This window comes from Pyrgilauda ruficollis, unplaced genomic scaffold, assembly GCF_017590135.1.
Source record: "Pyrgilauda ruficollis isolate IOZ18807 unplaced genomic scaffold, ASM1759013v1 scaffold113, whole genome shotgun sequence".
NCBI lineage: Eukaryota > Metazoa > Chordata > Aves > Passeriformes > Passeridae > Pyrgilauda > Pyrgilauda ruficollis.
In genome coordinates, this window is record NW_024509544.1 from 882,845 (window position 1) to 901,592 (window position 18,748).

General features: G+C 53.4%; 1 protein-coding gene across 1 annotated transcript; it reads right to left on the reverse strand.

Annotated features, from left to right (window-relative positions):
• Positions 1–1,579: 1,579 nt before the first annotated feature.
• Positions 1,580–15,077, reverse strand: SFRP1 (secreted frizzled related protein 1). The gene is made up of 3 exons (XM_041478374.1): positions 14,322–15,077; positions 9,271–9,348; positions 1,580–3,695 (listed from the first exon to the last, which is right to left on the reverse strand). Exons 1-3 carry the CDS (start codon positions 14,854–14,856, stop codon positions 3,373–3,375), a joined length of 936 nt encoding a protein of 311 aa, XP_041334308.1. The 5' UTR covers positions 14,857–15,077; the 3' UTR covers positions 1,580–3,372.
• Positions 15,078–18,748: the final 3,671 nt, after the last annotated feature.

Genomic DNA, 18,748 nt, shown 5'->3' on the forward strand with positions numbered 1-18,748 from the left:
TAAGCATTATTGGGAGGATAAACTGAGTCACAAAAGGATGATATTTTATTTTAGGATTTAAGGTTCATAGTTCAGACAAGACTGGGCTGTAGCAAGCCTGAGTGTCCCAGAGGTGGCACATCACTGTCCCACAGACACCCCACAGGGCAAAACTGAGGGTGTCTCCCAGCACAAAGTATGACTGAGCACTTATACACATGCTTGTAACTTAAACCAGAACTCATTGTAACAATCAGCATCAGACATTTTAAAATGCAAAGTGTATCCATGAACTGCACCAACACCCATCTCTGTTCTGGGAACACTACACCAGACACATGGTGCCTGATTTAAGGAGACTTTTGTGCTTTCTCTTTTCAGTAAACATCTCTTTGCTCCACATGACTCCACACAAGCACAACCCAGGATCTTGGGTACTTTCTCCATAGTTTACACTTAGCCCACTTCAGGTTTTAATAAACTTTTCTTGTTGGAGAGCAGTACAGGAAATCTAAAGACACCAAAGGCACCCACATGCAGCAGCTGGACTGCAAGTCTCACTTTTTACATGACAAAAAAATCCTTCAGGAGTTGCCAGTTAGAAGAAGCCAGTAAGGGAATTGATTCTGTAAATTTTCAGCAACCACACCTGGCTTCCTGCATCTCTTCAAACTGACCTGATGCTCTCACTTTGTTGAACGGCCACAGACAAACCAGCAGTGAAATGCAGGGACACAAAAAGCAGAGCCAGATTCAGCCCAGGCACCAGCTCTGAGCTGGGAACAGGAGACCCCAAGCAGCAGCTCCTCAGCACTGACCTTACCTTGTGGTCTTGTGGTGACCACACTGCTGCAGCCAGTGTCTCAGCCAGGTGCACTGCAGGAAGAACTTGGCCCTTGAGCTCTTAAACCTTCCCCTGCACTAAAAACCCAGCTGGGGCTGCAGCAGTTCCTCACCCAAGAGGTGGATAAAGGATCACTTGGATTAAAACCAGGGCTGGCTGAAGCAGCAGGAGCTTCCCAGGAAGGGCAGCTGCTCTCCCTGCAAGCTGCTGCATGCCAGTGGGCATGCAATCACAGAACCATGGAAAAAATAAGGTTGGAAAAGACCTCCAAGATCATTGAGTCCAACCCTTGGCTGAACACCACCATGTTAACTAAACCAATGTGACACATCTAGTAATTTCTTGAGGCATTCCAGGGATGGTGACTCCACCACTCCCCTGGACAGCCTGTTGCAATGCCCTGGGACCACTGAGAGCCTCCAGGCCAGGCTCCCCGAGCACACCCACAGCCTGTCATGCTGCAGCAGCCACAAAGGGGTCAGGAAACAGCATCTCTTTATAAAAATGGAGGTGGGGGAATCATATTTCATGGATTAATTTGGCAATTTTAGCAGCAGCAGCAGCACTCCCTCTGCTGTGCTGTGCTCAGGAAGGTGACAGAGGGGGGACAGAGGGTCCCTGCCCCATCCCAGTGGGGCTTTTAGGGGCACTGTGGGCACTCACAGAGAACCACACTTGCAGCTCATCATGTCCTGACTCCATTCCCCACACGGCTGGATTTGTCAGCCCTCTCCATCATTTCACCTCACCAATCTGTGATGTTAAAGCCCATGGTTTATTTATTTCTTTACTTCACTAATAAAGCACATTATCTACAATGATTAATTTTGCAATAAAGAAACAACACTACTACAAATGGTGGTCTAAGACAACCTAAGGGGACTCTACAAAGTTCACATCCTAAATCCATCTCTCTGTTAGCTGTGAAACATCATTCCTCAGAGTACTTGGCTTGTTAATGGAATTCTTCTACAACCAAGTCCATGGCTCTGTCCCCATGTGGGAAATAAGCACCACTCCCAAGCTAAGGAATAATTAATGCACCAGTTTCGAGGGGGTTTGGTTCAAACCTCAGAAATGAGGATTTGTTATTTCACTTAACTGTGATACAACAGGATTATCTCAGACATCAGATATTCATTCTCTCAGAGTATTGGTGATGGATGAGAATACTAAATGGAAGGAGGAAGGATAATGAATACAGAGTGGTATGGGTCTATGAAAAAGAGAACTAGTCCAATTAACAGAATAATGAATTTCAGCTTGGTCGATAAATGTAATCATTTGTGTAAGACATTCTTTGTCTTTCATAAACTATTTGAAATCATACAAACATGACATTTCAATTAGGGCAAAAAAGACATAATGATAGAGAGCCAAGTTGCCATAGATCAAACAGACAAAACCCCAGACTGATGGGTCCCACAGCAAAGAGGGGAAGACAGAGACGATACATTCCCTGCGGTGCTCCACAGGGAAAAGTCCTTGGCCTTCTGCACTCTGGTACTTTGCCAGCAGCCTAAAGGAACTATAAAAACATCACTGGTAAAGTGAGGGAGTGACATGAGCTGGAGGAGCTGGCCATGAGCTCCCCCCAGCCAAAGCCCCAGGCAGGCCAGCAACTGAACCTTTGCTCGGGCTTAAAATGGAGTGCCAGGTTTGGGCACCAGCAGCTCAGGGCACCTGTGCACGGGAACTGCCACACCCAGGGAGGGATCTCAGCTGGACACTGCTGAGACAGGGGCCTGCACAAGGCCAAAGGCACAGGGGTGGGCAGAGAGCCCCCTCTGCCCCTGCTCCCCATGCCAGGGCACCAACACACTGGGCACAGTGTGGAGACTCAGAGGCTGCCTGGGTGCAGCACAGCACTGGGCAACAGGGGCTCAGCTGGCACAGCAGGTGCCAAGGCAGGCACCCAGGGACACATCACAAGAGATGCTGGTAAGAGAGGGCTCCAGCCCAACAAGGCACCACAAGGAACCAGGGTTAAGGCTTAAACTAAGCAGGTTAAGACTATAATGGGATATTTTTACAGTGAGGGCAATTAGCTATTAGGAATTCTTATCAGAGGTTGTAATGGGTTCTCCACTACTCATTTATTAACTTTGATCATGAAGATAGGATCTGTGTCTAATCAGCCAGCTCTGGCTCACACAGGAATTCAGGGCAATCCTGCAGCCATGAAGACGGGAGTGACGTGGTGACGAGGGTCCTTTCTGCAAGCGTGCAAGCTCTTAACATCACCTCACACCCCTGTGCTTGCCCTCTTTACCTGACAGCTGCTATTTCAATGGTTGTACACATCTGTACAACAAGAGGCCTTTAGACAATGCAGACGTAAATCGTGTGTGACCTCAGCGACCGCTTGGAGCACGTGCAGGCGATCAGGCCGAGGGTGTGGGAGGGCTGAGATCGGTGAGGGAGCTCTGAGGAGCAGGATGGAGGAGCAGGAGGGCTGGGCTCCAGCATCCCTGCTGCAGAGCAGCGAGGCCGAGCCGCCGTGCCCGCCTGGGCAGGTCCAGAGCGCGGCTCTCCCGCCGCCCAGCACATCACTTGAACACGGACGGAAACGTCGGGCAGTCGGGGGATTTCATCTTCTTCATAAACTTCTTGAACTCTTTGTTCTTCTTGTCCCACTTGTAGATAGCTGTCAACAGGTACTGAGTCTTCACCTGGCGGCCCATGATGAGGAAGTAGTGGCTGAGGTTGTCCAGCTGATGGCAGGGACAGTCTGCCCCATTTTTTAGGAACAGCACCAGCTTCTTCAGGTTCTTCTTCCGGATGGGCCCCAGCTTCAGTGCCTTCCTCTTGCGTGGAATGATCATCTTGTCCCCATTCTCCTTCTTCACTTCCTTTATGGTCATCTTAAGAGCTGCAAAACAAGATGGGAGTGGGGGAAACATAAACTCCTAAGCAGCCTTCACTGGCACAAAGCCTCTGCTAAGTGAGGCTGAGGGAGCAGCAGTGCTGTGGCCCCAGAACAGCAGCAGTGCCCTGTCCCACTCCTGCATCCCCTTTTTCCATACTCTGCTCCTGAATCCTCCTGCTCCATGGCAGCACCCTGGCCATGACACTCATAGCCTTGGGTGGAGCTGCCCCATGCCCAGGAGAGCACCAAGGTAAAACACTGACATCTTTGTTCCCCTTCCCGCAGCAAAGCACCCAGACCTTTCCATTAGAGAGGGGACTTGTTCAGCTGCCAAGCACAAATGTTAACTGAGTAAATTAGGTGACTTCCCTGCTCTAGAGGCATGGAGAGACTCTTGAAAGGATCATTTAAAAGGTCAATTTGGCTTTTCAAGCATTTGTTTGCAGTCACACCGGCCCTCGGGTGCCTGTGAAACAAGTTTCCAAGCACTGGATGTCCCTGAATCAGAGCTGTGGAGATCCCAGCATGCACTCATGTGCCTGCACCTTCCCTGGGAGAAGGGAAGTTGGTCTGCTACGACTGCCATGGAAAATACTCTCCCCTCTTTGGGTTCAGCATTTTCCTGAGCTCATTGCAATACCCCCCGCCCCAAAAAAAGAGGGAAAAAAAAAAGGTTTTTTACAATGACCATGAAGAGGAATTTTGCATACATGGGAAAAATGATGAAAATGTGTTGTACATTAAAACATCATTTCAGTGCCATTTGGCTCTGCCTCATTTTTGGGGAAAAGCACATATGGACCAAAATTGCTAACATATTTTCATCATTTGGGAGTTTACTTCAGAGCTGCAGATAACTAGTGCTCAGAGAGGTGATTGGTTGGCTGCTGTCCCTTCTCATTAGAGTCTCAGGGCAGTTGCAGGCAGTCCACAAGAACCTCTGGCTCTGGCAGGGAGATGGGTCCTCACAGCATCATTCCTTGAAGTCCTGCTCTGCTGGAACACGCAGCAGTGAACACGTGTTGCTTCCTGGACAGGAGCACTGCTCACTGTTCCAGACACAGATGGCAGCAGGACAGCACCATGACAATCCTGAGCAGGCAGCAGAGACTCAGTATCACCCTCACGCTCCCAGCCACTACCCTGGCAACAGGAGCAATGCTGTTTGTTTGCCCCTGTGCCAAAAACATCCCTTAGGTTTGCCAAGAGCCCTGCCATGTTACACTGCTATCACAATCTAGGACTGGAAACCGAAGTGAAATTTTCATTCCATCTGTTTTCCAAATTCAGGAGCTAAAGAAACTCAAGTTTTAAGGAGCTAAAGATGCTGAACCAGATCAGCTCGTAACAAATCTGGAAAATGAAGTAAGTAGTTTTCAAGCAGCTCTAAGTTCCATGACACCAACTGGGCAGCAGTAGCAGCAACACCCCTCAATGTCAGCCTCACTTCCTTTATTCATGCTGACTAGAGCCCTTGCACTAAGCACAGAGGTGGCCAGGGCAGGAGGGATGGTAAAACACCATTACAACAGCACAATAAGAGACTTTTGCAAAATGGCTTGTTTGCTTTGCTGAGATCACTGCAAAATTTGATCCTTTTTGCTAAAGGAAGAGAAGGATCTGCCAGCTAGTGGAGGTGCTGATCTACTCCAAGTATCACCCAGCAAGGAAGACAAAGAAGGCCTGGTAATCCTGTGCTGTGGGAGCTCACAGCTGCTCCCTTCCCTGCACACAGCAGCTTGTGAGCCAGCGATGCAGGTTCATGGGAGCTGCCCTGGGGAACCATAAATCCAGATGTAAACCAAAACCTCATCCAAACCTCGCTCGTGCAGAGCAGCACACAGAGCCAAGACAGGATAACGCCAAGGGGGATGAAGGAGGAGGCTGACCAGGGGTGCAAATAGTTGTGTCAGGCTCTGTTCTTCCCAGCAGCAATGTCCTTGTAAGCAGCAAGAGCCTGTGGTGCTGCCCAGGTAAACACAGCCTGGCTCATGGGCCACCAAGCTTCATCTGCCTTTGGTGCTGCAGGCTGAGCAGTCACACAAGCATGATGATCTCTGCTCAGCCCTCATTCCTCTGGCTCCCCCAAACTCCCCTTGTTTACTTAATTGGGCCTCATTCCCTAAGTTCCAACCCACGTTCCAGGTGAGATTCCCAGGTATGAAAGCTGGGTTCCATAGTGGCAGGCCAGACACAGCTTTGGCACATCCCAGGAACACTAGAAAAGTGGTGTCTGAGGGTACACTCATTCCAGTGCTCATCCCACTCTAAGAGCTCACCATCACACAGTGGGAGGCAGTCTCCAACTTCTGGCTTGCCTAGAACATGGCATTTGGTGGTGGACCATGGCAGCAGCTCTCCTGGTGAATCCCCAGCCCTGGGAATGCTGCTGCAGCAGGCAAAAGCCTTGAGCAGGATGCTTTGAGTCTTGGCTCCAGGAGCCAGCTGAGCTGCCAAAGCAAACAGCTTCCTCACTGGGAACCTTGGCCTTTCCACTCCCCCCATGCCACACCAAATCTGTCTCAGCACCAAGTGGGAGAAGGGCCAGAATCATCCCAGGACACGCTTGCTCAGACAGAATTAATCTTCAGCTGTGGCTGCCAGGCAGGAGCTGACCCCAGGAGAGCTACCCACAGCAGGAGCATGTGCCACCTTTCCAGTCCAGCAGCTGCACTGTGACCACAGGCTGAAGCAGCTGTGGCACTGGTAGCAGCACCAGCCCCTGCCACTCTGCATGCCACAGAAGCCCCAGAGGGCTGCAGGATCAACATGCCACCCACAAGCCCTTCTTGCCATTTGCTTTCATGGGACACACCCATGTTCCAGCACAACCTTCTCCAAGGACAGCACTGTACCAGGGTAGTCACCAGCTGAGAGCAGAGCCCCTGTGCCCTGTTCACAAGCCACTACCATGCATCATTCCTGTTCCCCACTGGCACCTCCACCCCTCTTTCAGGACTAGGATGCTGTCTCTGCTGTTCTCCTGCCTGCACGGGCAGGGGCCCCACTCCAGCACCTCATGTGCAGGAAAGGGAACGTGAGAGAAGGGAAAGCTCCACTGTTCCTTCAGCCTCATTTTTCCTTCCTTTAGAAATCACTGAGAAGGAAGAAACCTGCCAGAAGACACATTAGGGCTGTAACAGGAGAAGGCTGCAGGCAAGGACCTGTCAGTCACAGAGAAAAAATAAACAGCATGTATTGATTGTTCTGCAGTCCCCAGTGCCACAGAGCCTGTTCAGCAGGATCCCCTCAGACCCCAGAGAAAGGGCAGAAACAATAAATAAAATCACTAAGAGAAACAGAGCGTGGAATGAACTCCTGGAGTAAGAAACAAGCGCTGGCTACAGCCCAGGGCAGCTGGGGGAGGCGGCTGTGGGGGCACTGGAGGCCGATCTCGTGCTTCCTCTTGTTTCCATCGCTGCCTCAGCACACCAGCACTACAATCTACACTGCAGTTACCCCCACGTGCCTGATCCAGCCCCCTGTGCTGCTCTGTGCTCAGGCCAGGGTGCTGGCACCCCTCACTGACATCCACCCCAAAGATGTCTTATTCTCAGAGGAACAGCCAAGCTGCCTCAAAGCTGCATCCTGGAGCCCTCATTCATCCCTGCTCAAACAAAGGCAAACCCAGAGCTCTGCTGGACCATGAGGCTGGCAGTCTCCTGGCACCCCTCTGACCCCCAGCATCTTGTCCAAGATCCTCTCCTGCCTTGTCTTTACAGTTTGTGCTCACAGCTCACTGCAGCTCTCTTTCTGCACTGTACTCTAGGCCAACAACACCAGGGTTGCTACACAGCCACTTCCTAACTGGCACAGCCACACATCTGTGGAGGGCAAAGTGGTCCTCACCTCTCTTCTGTACCAAGCTGCTGGGATGCAAGAGAAAACGACACAGTGGGAATCAGTGCAAGACCTACCAACAGCTGCCCCATGCAGCACATGCTAGTTTAAACATTTATTGTACATGTCTGGCTTTGATGAGGATCTGTAACCTGTCAGCTGCCAGTGTTTACCTTGGTGGACGTGCATGAGAAACCTCAGTCTGAAGGTTTGGGAGTTTATAATAGTGCCAGATAAACAGCTTTCCTTGAGAAATCACCCCATGACAGTAACCCCTCAAGACTAAACAAAGCTCCAAGGGCCATACGCTGTGCTTTGGGAAAACTTCCTGAAGCCGATGCCTCCTCCACTAGCCACTCCCTCTGCTGAGACATCCTTCCCATCCTGCACTGCCTTCCCTCACAGGGCACAGGTAGGACCTTTACTGCATCCTATCCCCTGTTCCTGCTCCCCAGCTGGCTACAGATGGGCCACATCTGCCAGGAAATAATTCCATCCTTTGGACACTGTCACCACTGTCTTTCCCAGTAATAACACTGTGGGCAAGTCACTGTCCCAAGCTGCTCTGCCAAGGCAGGGAATTCCTCTGGTTTGGCCTCTGCTCCCTGTTGTATAACTGTCCCAGAGCACGGGAGGATGTTCAGCAGCAGAAGCTGATGACAAGCTTGCAGTTGAGTTTGTATTTCCCTTCCCAGCACTCTCCTACCAGCAGGACACCCCCTCAGCTCACTCCCAGCACACCTCTGGCAAGGGGACAGGTTTTGCAGTGACCCACGAGCACCAGATCCCCTGCTGCCACTGGCCAGTGCCCCTCACTCCCTCTCTGGGATGAAAGCCCCCAGCCCCTGGCCTGGGGCAATGCCTCTGCATCACTGCAAGCCTGGGCAGGGAGCTCCTATCCAAACCAGGTGTGCTGATCCCAGAGGCTGTTTCTCCCTCCTCACCATCTCTCTCTCCCTGTATGTGCAATGGGGCAGGGGCAGCTCTGATTCAGCTCTCATGGCCTGCCCAGAACAGAGCTCTGAGCACCCAGCTCTGAGCACTCAGCACCTCCCACTCCCCAGCCAGGCCAAGCACTGAATGTCTGCTTCCATTCCCCAGCCAAGCCAGAAGTATGCACATTCCTGGGAAACTATTACATGGGTGTTCCTGTTGGTGCTTTTCCCTGTTAGAAAAAGTCTGTGCTGAACTTAAGACTTCTGGCATACCAAATCTGCAGGACAGTTGAGAATTCATTTCCAGCAGAAAGGGTAGCACACCAGCATGCAGAGCAGGTTTGGGTTTGCATAAGCACGCTCCAGTACAGGGCACATTCAAGTGCTAATCCCCCAGGAATGCACACCTTGTTCAATATGCCTTTAATAATCTTCCGGGAAAGTTACATACACCAGCAAGGATGTCAAAACCAGTTAATTCTGGGTTTGATCTGAGAAAGCTAATATATTTCCTTGTGATAATCTTTTTTTCTAAATGAAGTTCAGTTTACCACTGATTGTCTCACTCACTCACTCATTTAGGACAAAGCCTTCAAGCAGCTTTGCGTTTTTTAACAAGGTCCACCTCTGCATGCCCACAGTGACATCTAGAGGCACACGTGCCCAGCCTTGGGGACAGATTGCAGGACACACCAGCACCACCACGGGCAGGGAAGTGTGGCAGCTCCAGTCCAGCCACACAGGAGTCATGCTGCCCGTGACCAGCTGGGAAGCCTCCCCGTGCCGAGAGTGCTCCTTCTTACCAAACTCGCTGGCACACAGGTGCTCCACAATGGCCTCTGACTTCATCTCATTGTCACAAGGGGGACACACGGTCGTTCCTGGCAAGAGAAAAGAAGTGAAGACAGTTGAGAGGTGGTGAGAAGCCAGCAGAAGTGGCACCGCAAAGCCAGACTGCCCATGCTGTCAGTGTCACCCTCCAGGGGGATCCATGCCCATGTACCCTGTCACAGCTCCCAGAAGTGTGGGACAACACTTGTAAGGATGTAAGGAACCATCCACCAGCTTACAGGGCAGCACTGGCCACAGGCAGCCTGCTGCCAGCCCCACTCCTACGCTGTCAGTGGCCCCGAGGCCAGGCACAGGCAGCTGCTAAGAGCAAGAGGACAGCACTGGCAAGGGAAGGAATTCTCAGGGCCAGGGACTCAGCTGAGGGAAGACGCCTGCCAAGGGGCACGGCCCATAGCCTGCTGACATCCCCTCCCCACTGCATGGCAAGGCAGGCACACAATGCCCAAACCCCAGCACAGCAGGAAGATGCTGCCCAGAGATGGCACAAGTGCCAAGGTGCTACCCTGGAGCCAGGCAAGGGGTTCAGGACTGTGCCACAGACTGCCCAGGCAGGGCTCAGGAAGCCCCTGGCTCCCCCCTCATGCCCTGTCCCAGAGCAGCAGTGGTTGGGGGTGGACCAGCACAGCTCTTGTGGATGCTGCCACCACCAAGAGTGGTCATCCTCTCTTTTGTTTTGAGCCCAGGGCAGCCTCTTGGCTCCAGCAGAGTCACCTCTGCTTGTCAGTCGCTGGCAGCGGTCAACATCTGCCTCTTGGGAAATGCCAGCCCAGGAGATTTCACGGGATCTGTCCTGGGAGGAAATCTCACTTCACCAGAGAATAAGAATCTGTTTCCAAGTCCCCATCTGCAGTTGGAGCAGACCACCCAGCAGCACAGACGTAGACTTGAGCTACTGGCAGATGAATTTATTGAGCTGGGAGATGCTGCTTGTTCCTGGTCCAGCAAGACGGAGGGCTCTTCCCACACAAGGGAGTTATTCTCAGGGACAACACTGCAGCAAAACATCTGCCAGTCCCTGCATGTAAACAGAGCACTCATGGCCTTCCAGCCCTCAGCCAGGCCAGCAAATCCACAGTATTGCTGGACTGAAAAAGCAGAGAGGTGTCTCAGAAAGAGGGGTGCAGAGCCAGCACAGCTGGTGAGGGAGGCACAGCCATGACCATAGTGTCATGTCTCCTCAGCCACAGATGCCCCATGGGGATTCAGGCCAGACATTCATTTTCCGTGGCTTGTTCTTCCCCTGTTGCCACCCCCAAATCTCTTCTGTGCCAAATGCTAATTCCTGGGGACATGCACCATGACTTTATTAATCACACATGCAGAGCAACTAGTCTTCTGCTCGCTCCTATGTGCAAGTCACAAGTCAGCCTTCACAGCACCAACATCCACCTCCAGAGCCCCACACTCTCTGTACTTCTGTCCATCACCTGGGTAACCTCTTCTTCCAGAACCCTAACATGCAATGCCACTGTCACCATCTCACTCAGTGACACAGGCAGAAGCCAGCCTTTGGAGATATGATGACATCCGCAATCAGAATATTTCTTTCCAGGCTGCACATTTACTGTGCTCATGACCTTCTTATTCTCATAGCAAGGTGACACAGGCCCAGCCCTCCATCTTCTGCAGAGCCAGGAGTTCATCACTGTGCTGGGCACCACTGTCAGGAACAAGCAGGGGTACCTGCCATGCCAAGCACTTCAATCTGCCCCAGCAGCCAAAGTGCACATGAGGAGGCTGGCCAAGCCAAGCCTACACCAGCCAGACAAACATGAAAACCACCACTGCATCCACTCTGTGAGTTTTCCAGGCAACCAATTAAAACAGAAAAAAAAGCAAACAAAAATGGAAAATAAGACTCATTGTTCCCTGGTGCAAATACAGGCTTTGTTCTAGCTATGCTCCAGCAGCCCCATACGAGGCTGTAACACACCCAAGGTGGCAGAGACCCCTGCCTTGCTGCACCAGGGCCCAGAGCCAACAGCCAGCCTGAGGGCTCGACCTGGGAGCCCCTGGATAGCCCCTTGCACAGGCAGCAGCCTCACCTTATGGACAGTCCCCCTGCCCTAATCAATAACCTTGATCACGTTGCTCAGAGTCCCACCAAACCTGACCATGAATGTTCCCAAGGACGGGGCACCCACCATGTTTCTAGATAATCTGTGCCAGTGTTTTACAACCCTCACTGTAAAAAACTTCCTCCTTATAACCAATCTAAATCAGCCCATCCTCCAGTCCTGCCTCCTGCAGCCCTTTCACAGCACAGCATGACTGCTGGAGACTCTGTCCCCTGTCAACGGGAAGAAAAATTGTCCTCTGCTCTGGATCACCACATCACACTACAGTCAGGAACACAAATGCTAGGGGTCCAGCCAGCTCCTGCACAGCTCTGTGCCCCTGGAAAACTGCTGTTCTGTGGAGCCACAGCTACCCCAAAACTGCAAGCCAAAAACTGCTGAGGCACTAGAGCAGACATCCCCAGCCCACCCTCGGGGCCCACTGCAGGTTGGCTGGGGCCCATCTGCTGCAGCTGACAGCTCAGCTCCAAGCACAGTCTCAGCCTGCCTCCAGCTCACTTGTTCCCTGCTGACCATTTTCCAACGCCTGGCTGTAGAGCCAGCTTACTCCAGGGGCAAGAGAAGGAATGTGTAATGCTGTATTAATCTGCAACTCCCCTGATGCATCCTGTGGGCCTGCAGGCTTTACTGCCTGTGCTTAAGGAGAAAGGAATTCAGCAGGTCAGCTCTTTGAGAGGCAGAAACAAATTCCAATTTCAAGGTGTTAATGGGGAAAAAAACTGAAAGGGTTTGTTCTTATTAGTACCAGGAGAAAAGGGGGGACACTGCTTGGTTCTGACCCTCTTTGAATCAACAGGAAACACCCCTGTGCCCAAGAGCAAAGGGACTCCAGGGGTTGGTGCTGACAGAAAACACAGACAAACCATGGACAGGGTGCACACAGCAGAACCCAGGCAGACAAGTACCCAGCCAGCACAGAGACAAGGACAGAGCTGCAGGTCTCCCAGGATGACTGGACATCTGCAGGAGGTGGCAGTACCAGAGCTGAAGCAATGGGTGCCTTATGGGCCACTAACAGAGCCTCTGTGGCATGCAGGACATCCAGCAGTGCTGGCTCACATCACACCAGCGGCTGCAATTCACTTGGAGTTTGCTTTTTTTCACTCCAAACCGTTTGAGGCACCACAAGAAAGCAGTAGTGTCCCACCCCACTGCTGCCTTCAAGACAGGTCCAAAAGGTGAAGAGAAAGTCGTTAAACTACTCAGCGGAAAACCTGGCAGATGCTGCTCATTTAGAAGACTGTTTCCAAGTCTTGGCTCATTAATGTCTGTAAAATGAATGATCTGCACACAGCTCAGACTCTGTTTCAGACCCTGAAAGGGGCAGCTCAGACCCAGCTGTCCCAGGAGCATGCTTGGCTGCAAGTCCCTGGGGAAATAAAAGCAACCTTTGTACCTGCAACACGGAACACGGCTGCGGTCTTGACCAAGGGTCCAGGTTCACATAAGACATATTAATTTAGAGCTTTCCTGGAAAACAACGAGGTTTCTCCAGCAGTCCCATCAGGAAGGGCAAGCCATGACAAGGAAGCCAGTATGGCTGTGCTGCCATCACTGTAGGGAGAGGCTGGTCCCTGGCAAGGAGATCAGCCAGAGCTCAGGCCCCCAGTTCCCCCCTGGCACTGGAACAAACTTCACATTCTACCTGCCTCTGGATGTCACTGAGATGTGACATGGGCTCCTGAGTACAGCTCCTCTGGGTACTGAGCTTGGGTGTCCCTTGTGCCTGCCATGCCACAGTCACTGTGCCACTGCTCTGCACTGCCCTCCACATGTCCCCACACAGCTCCTGAGACCCCTCAGGGTGTCAGCCCTCTGCTGCACGATGCACTCCGCTCCTGTCCTCTATCAGAGGGGCTCCTTTCAAGATGGGCAGGATGACATTGCACAGCCCCCACAGGCTGGGTTACTTCTCCCAGTCGAGCACCACATACAGCTTTTGTCTGTACAGGTAACTGCAAAGGGCAGACGTCCCTGCAGACGAGCTCTGACACAACACAGAAGCCACAAAAACCACTCAGCCCCCTCCCCTCCCGAGCACTGGCACTATGCCCCCGTGGAATCAGGAGTGACAATTCCCTCCAATGACAGTCTGCTGCCCAAAAAGCACTGCACTCTCTTAGAGCCCCCTGCCATCTCCCTCTACAAACATTCCTCCTGCCAGCCTTCCACAGTGCTCCAATAGCAAACACCAAAGTGACACCAGGAATATTTATTTATTTTCAAGTTTCCAGCAACAAGCTGGACTCACTGCAACTTGAACAAGCCAGTCTGGCACCACAGAAACGTGCTGCATGCAATGGAAACAAACACAAACCACGTTCACTTTCCCTAGTTGTTTCTGGGCAGGTTCCTTGCTCCCTCTCCAGCCCACAGCCCACCCGAGGGCAGGGCTGGATCCCCACTGCACTCCCAGCCACCAGCTGCCCAGCCTCTTGCCCTAGGACTGCACTGGATGTGGGGGACCCGGCCACCACTGCTGTCACTGTTGGCTCCAGTCAGCCAGCACTTTCTGCCGTGAAGACCACACAAACTCCTGCTGCCCAGGGCAGACCTGCAGGAGTCTGGCTCGGGAGCAGAACCAGGTCAGTGCAGTATCTGAGGACGGAGCGTCATGCCTTGGTCCATCAGGGCTGGAGCCCAGCCCCAGTGCATGTGCAGGGATCAGAACAGGCACAACCCCACCATGTTCCAAACAGCCTGTCCCAAGGCTCCGGGATAGGGATGAGGAGCTGGCAGGGCATCCCACCTTCTTTCGGACAGGAGGGCACAGAGAGTGCTAGAGGAGAGCTGCTGCCAAGAAGAGTTCAGGTGAGCCTCCTCCTGCCACAAGAACCCCTTCAGTCCCCTCCTGGGCTAACACCTGCCCTGTCAGCTCAGAGAGGAGTGCCAGGAGCAAGGCTGCAGCACGAGCCATGCCTTACCTTTGGGCCTGGAGACCTCGGTGGCATTGGGAGCTGTCATAGCAATGCAGACGTCATCCTGGGGAAACTGGTCACACTTGAGCATCTCTGGCCAGAAGAAGCCAAAGAACTGCATGACAGGCTCACAGGAGTCACGCACGGCCTCGCAGAGCCAGCGGCAGGGGTAGACGGGCCGGTCCAGGCAGACGGGGGCAAAGAGGGAGCAGAGGAAGACCTGGGTGCCCATATGGCAATTCTTGTTGAGCAGTGGCACCCAGCTGCTCGCCTGGTGCTTCACCTCGGCCATGGTCTCGTGGTCCAGCAGGTTGGGCAGCACCATCTTGTCGTAGCCCACGCTGTGGCAAAGCCGCAGGTCGGCAGGGATGGCCACACACTGGTGGGGTTTGGCGTAGAAGCGCCCGCCAGGGTAAGGGCCCAGGTCTGACTGGTAGCTGACATAGTCGTACTCGCTGGCCACGCCGCAGGCCAGCAGCCCGGCGGCCACCGACACCAACGCACGCAGGGCGGCCCCGCCGGGCCCCCTCACGCTGCCCATCGCCGCGACCCGCCGACGGCGGCCCCGACAGCACCGCACGCCGCTCCCCGCCGGGCGCCCGCTGCCGGCGGCCGCCCCCGGGGACTCTCCTCGCACCCCCACCGACGGTCCCGGAGCTGCCCCTCGCCGCTCCCCTCGCTCGCTGCCCGCAGAGCTCCGCCGCCCTCCCGCCGCCCCGGCCCCGGCCCCGCTCTGGCCGCGCTCCGGCCGCGCCGCGGGTTTGTGAGCCCGCGGCAGCCAATCAGCGCCGCGCCGCCCGCCGCGCGCTCGCCCGCCGCTGTCAATCAGCGACAGCAGGAGCCAATCCCGCCCCGCCCCGCCCCGCCCAGCGCGGCCCCGACGGCCCCGGAGCTCGGCCCGGCCCGGCTCGGCCCGGCTCGGTTCGGTTCGGCTCGGCTCGGTTCGGCTCAGCCCAGCCCCACATACAGCGGCTGAGGGATCGCCCGGCCCAGCCCGGACTGCAGCCGGGGCAGCTCGGGGGTACCCAGAGGCCCCCCCGGGCCGGAGCTCGTCCCGCAGCACCGCTCGGCTTCATCCCCGGTGGGCGGCCCGAATCCTCCCGAGCCGTTCCCGGTCTCTGAAGCCGGGGTGGCCCCGGGAGGTCCCGGCGCTCCTGAGCGGCTGTTCAAAGTTGTAGACATTTTTGTGAACCTGTAATGGACTTGTGCAGAACTCATTTCCCAGTTGACAAATTCCAACAGAAACTATGATATTGAAAGGGAAAAAAAAAAAAAAAAAAAAAAAAAAAACAACCACAAAAAAAAAAAAAAAAAACAGGAGAAAGGGGGCATGTTCTGTAAAGGGCAGCCTGCTCCAGATGTGCCGGAGGAGCAGGAGCTGCATCCCCTGTTCCTCCAGCAGCACCGGCCCCTCGCCACCCTTACCTTGCTGCGCTCCCGGGGCTTGCAGGAGCTCGGTATGTGGAGGATGGAGCCGCGGGGCTGCCCAGGTGCCAGCACAGCTCCCGCGGCTGCCCCGGGGCACAGCAGGGTGCCCTTGGTGCAGGCCAGGCAGGAGAAGCTCTCTCGGTGCTTGTGCACATCTGGCCATTGAGCAGCTCTGCCCCTGTGTGCCCGCAGGGCACTGAGCTCTCTCGGTCCGGAATCCTCCAAAGCGCTCCTTCCTGCTGCTGCCTTCGGCTGGAACAACTTGTACTACTTAAAACAGGAACTACACCTCATTGAGAGGTAAATGGAAGAGGCTCTGCAGCCTGGAAGCCTGAAAGAGCCACTTTCACCTGAGGGCCAGCAGAACAGAGCAGCCAGTTAGCACCACTAATGAAGTGAAGAATTTAGCGGTAAACAAGGGACCCGGAGCAAAAGAGGCAGCTGGATGGAGACTTGGGCTCAGGAAATGATCACTGATCACTGCTTGTACCAAGAAACAGCTGCAAAATGGACTTCTCATTCCTTGAGAAATTCTGACAGTATAGAATCTGCTTTTACCAAAACTTGTTTAGAAACAGCGAAATATCTCATTTTGAGGATTTAGAAAATAGTGCTGTGTCCCAGGAAACAAGTGTAATGTGGAACAGGGCACTGATCTGCTGGAAGATTAATTCAGGCATCCTGATTTGCACCCAGGTGTTATCCACGAGCACAAGTCTCTGGCTGGGAACAAACTGTGCCAGTGCCTCTTCATCTTCCATGGCAAGATCATAGAAAAGTCTCAGAGCCTCTCTATTTGCAGAGCAGCAATGGGTGCGTTTGACTTTGGCAGTGCTATGATCCTTCTGTTCCAGCAAGAGGCATGCAATAGGAATATCACAGGCAGGCAAGGTGAGGTCTTGGGAAACTCTTGTTCAAAAGTTGGAGAGCTCTCCAAAGGCAGCAGCAGTAGCACTGCAACAAAACTACAGTCAGGGTTCCAGTTATCTGCAGGTCAGCAATAACCACACGGCACCAGGTAAATGTCCTGTCAGGGTCACCCCAGGGACACGTATCCTGGAGCATCCCACACTGATTAGTGGGTGGCACTGCAGCCCTGACAGCTGAACAGTAGCTGCTGAGCCTGCCACAGTTCACAGCTCTTGAGCCAAGCAGGAAAGCTTGCCTTGGCTGCTAAATTTGACCACATGCATGGTCTGGACAGTTCCTGAACTTGGCTCAGGGAAGGTCTTTGCTGGCTCCCTTCTCCCTTCTGACAGTTCAGCATGCCTTGGCTGCTAAATCTGACCACATGCATGGTCTGGACAGTTCCTGAACTTGGCTCAGGAAGGTCTTTGCTGGCTCCCTTCTCCCTTCTGTGGCTGACATCCACATTCATGACAACAGAGCCTGAATGGGAAATCAAGAGTAAATTTTAAACTGAAATACAATTGACCAGCAAATATAATTGCTGGCAAAACATTTTTTATTTAAAAAAATATAAGAAACCAGGAAGAATGAGGAAAAAACCTAAACCAAATTAAAATGCCAACTCTAGTCTAGGCCAATAAATTGCTTAATACATGATATAAGACCTCTTAGAAAGCAGCTGCCCAAGAAGGGCTGCTCTTCCACCAGACCTCTTCCAGACTGCACAGGAACTTTTCTGAGTGAAGCCTGTGCAACCATTTCCCTTCATAATTGTGTAGCCCACTGCTTCTTAAATCTCTGCCTTGTCTCTAATGTCATAGCCATTTATTGCTGCCTTTCCCACAGGGGCTAACATTTTCTTATTGAATAATGAGACGCTTTGCACCACACACCATTCTGGCTGTCCCAAGACCTCTCCTGCCCTGTGAAAAGCCCAGCCCAATTAACCGTGCCTATTTCTGGCTCCATTGTTCATCCCAGCAGCCTGCAGGACCAGGCACTCTGCCCTCATCTGCAGCTCAGCATCCCACCCTGCTCCACGTGCACCTGCGGTGTGTGCTCGGTGGTGACAGGGCAGGTGGCAGGTGACATGTCCCCGTGCTGCTGGCAGCGGTGTTCTCCCACCTGTCCCATCCTCCCTGCCCACACCGGGCACACTCTGCCCTGGCCACCTGGTGCTGGAATGCGCCTTTCCCTGCATGCAGCCCTGGGGAAACAGGCAGGCATGGGATAATAGAATATATTAGCCCTGAGTCCATTCAGGCCCTGGCTCTTTATGAACAAAGCCTGCTAACTGAGCTGATTTTTGCCAAATGACTGGCTTTCGTGCATGAGCAGCAAAGTGGAGCCCCAAAGACTCCCATGCAACAAGCGCTCATTGCCCAGGGCTCATTGTTTTACGCCTGCACTTGAGGGCATGGAGGAGTCACGGCCTTGCCTGCCCTGGCATTTCTTCTCCAGTTTCCCACCACTGCATTAGCCCCATCTCAGCCCCAGCAGAGGCAGCAGTGACGGGGGAGATGAGACAAACTCAGGGACAGGATCACCGCAGTCCCTGTCCCAAGGCTCACACTGTCCCTTGGTGCCCATGGCCCCTCTCTGGGGGCAGATGGGATGCACCAGCAGAGGCAGCCCACCTACCATGTCCCTACATGGAGACCCCACCATGGCACCCCTGCAGCAGGACAGCTCCTGGACACCCCCAGGAAATATTTGCTTCAGGTTAGATCACTGTCAGCCCACCAACAGCTGATAGCTCCTGCCAGGGTCAGTCCCTGAGGAGGATGTTGGTTTTGCCATGTTTGTTTTCTGTTTTTTTCAGCAGATTGCTCCAAGACTCCAATAACACTGATGCAGCCAGGAATGCTCCCTCACCCCATGATAAGAGAATCTGCACAGGGAGTTTTTGCAGCTGTGGGGATCTGGTCTGATGCCTCAGCCAGGTGCCCAGTGCCCCTGGGGCTGCAAGAGACATCTTCACCAAAAGCTGGCCAGCAGCAAGGCCAGGATCAAGGCACGCAACAATTGCAGCTGATGTCTCCTGTTTGTGTGAAATTAGCACCAATAAATGCTATAACTATACATGACCAACAACA

Coding starts and splice junctions, on each gene's coding strand:
- SFRP1 (XM_041478374.1), bottom strand. CDS start 14,856: ATGGGCAGCGTGAGGGGGCCCGGCGGGGCCGCCCTGCGTGCGTTGGTG. Junction 9,349..14,321: donor CGAGGTCTCCAGGCCCAAAG/GTAAGGCATGGC, acceptor TTCTCTTGCCAG/GAACGACCGTGTGTCCCCCT. Junction 3,696..9,270: donor CCTGTGTGCCAGCGAGTTTG/GTAAGAAGGAGC, acceptor CTTGTTTTGCAG/CTCTTAAGATGACCATAAAG.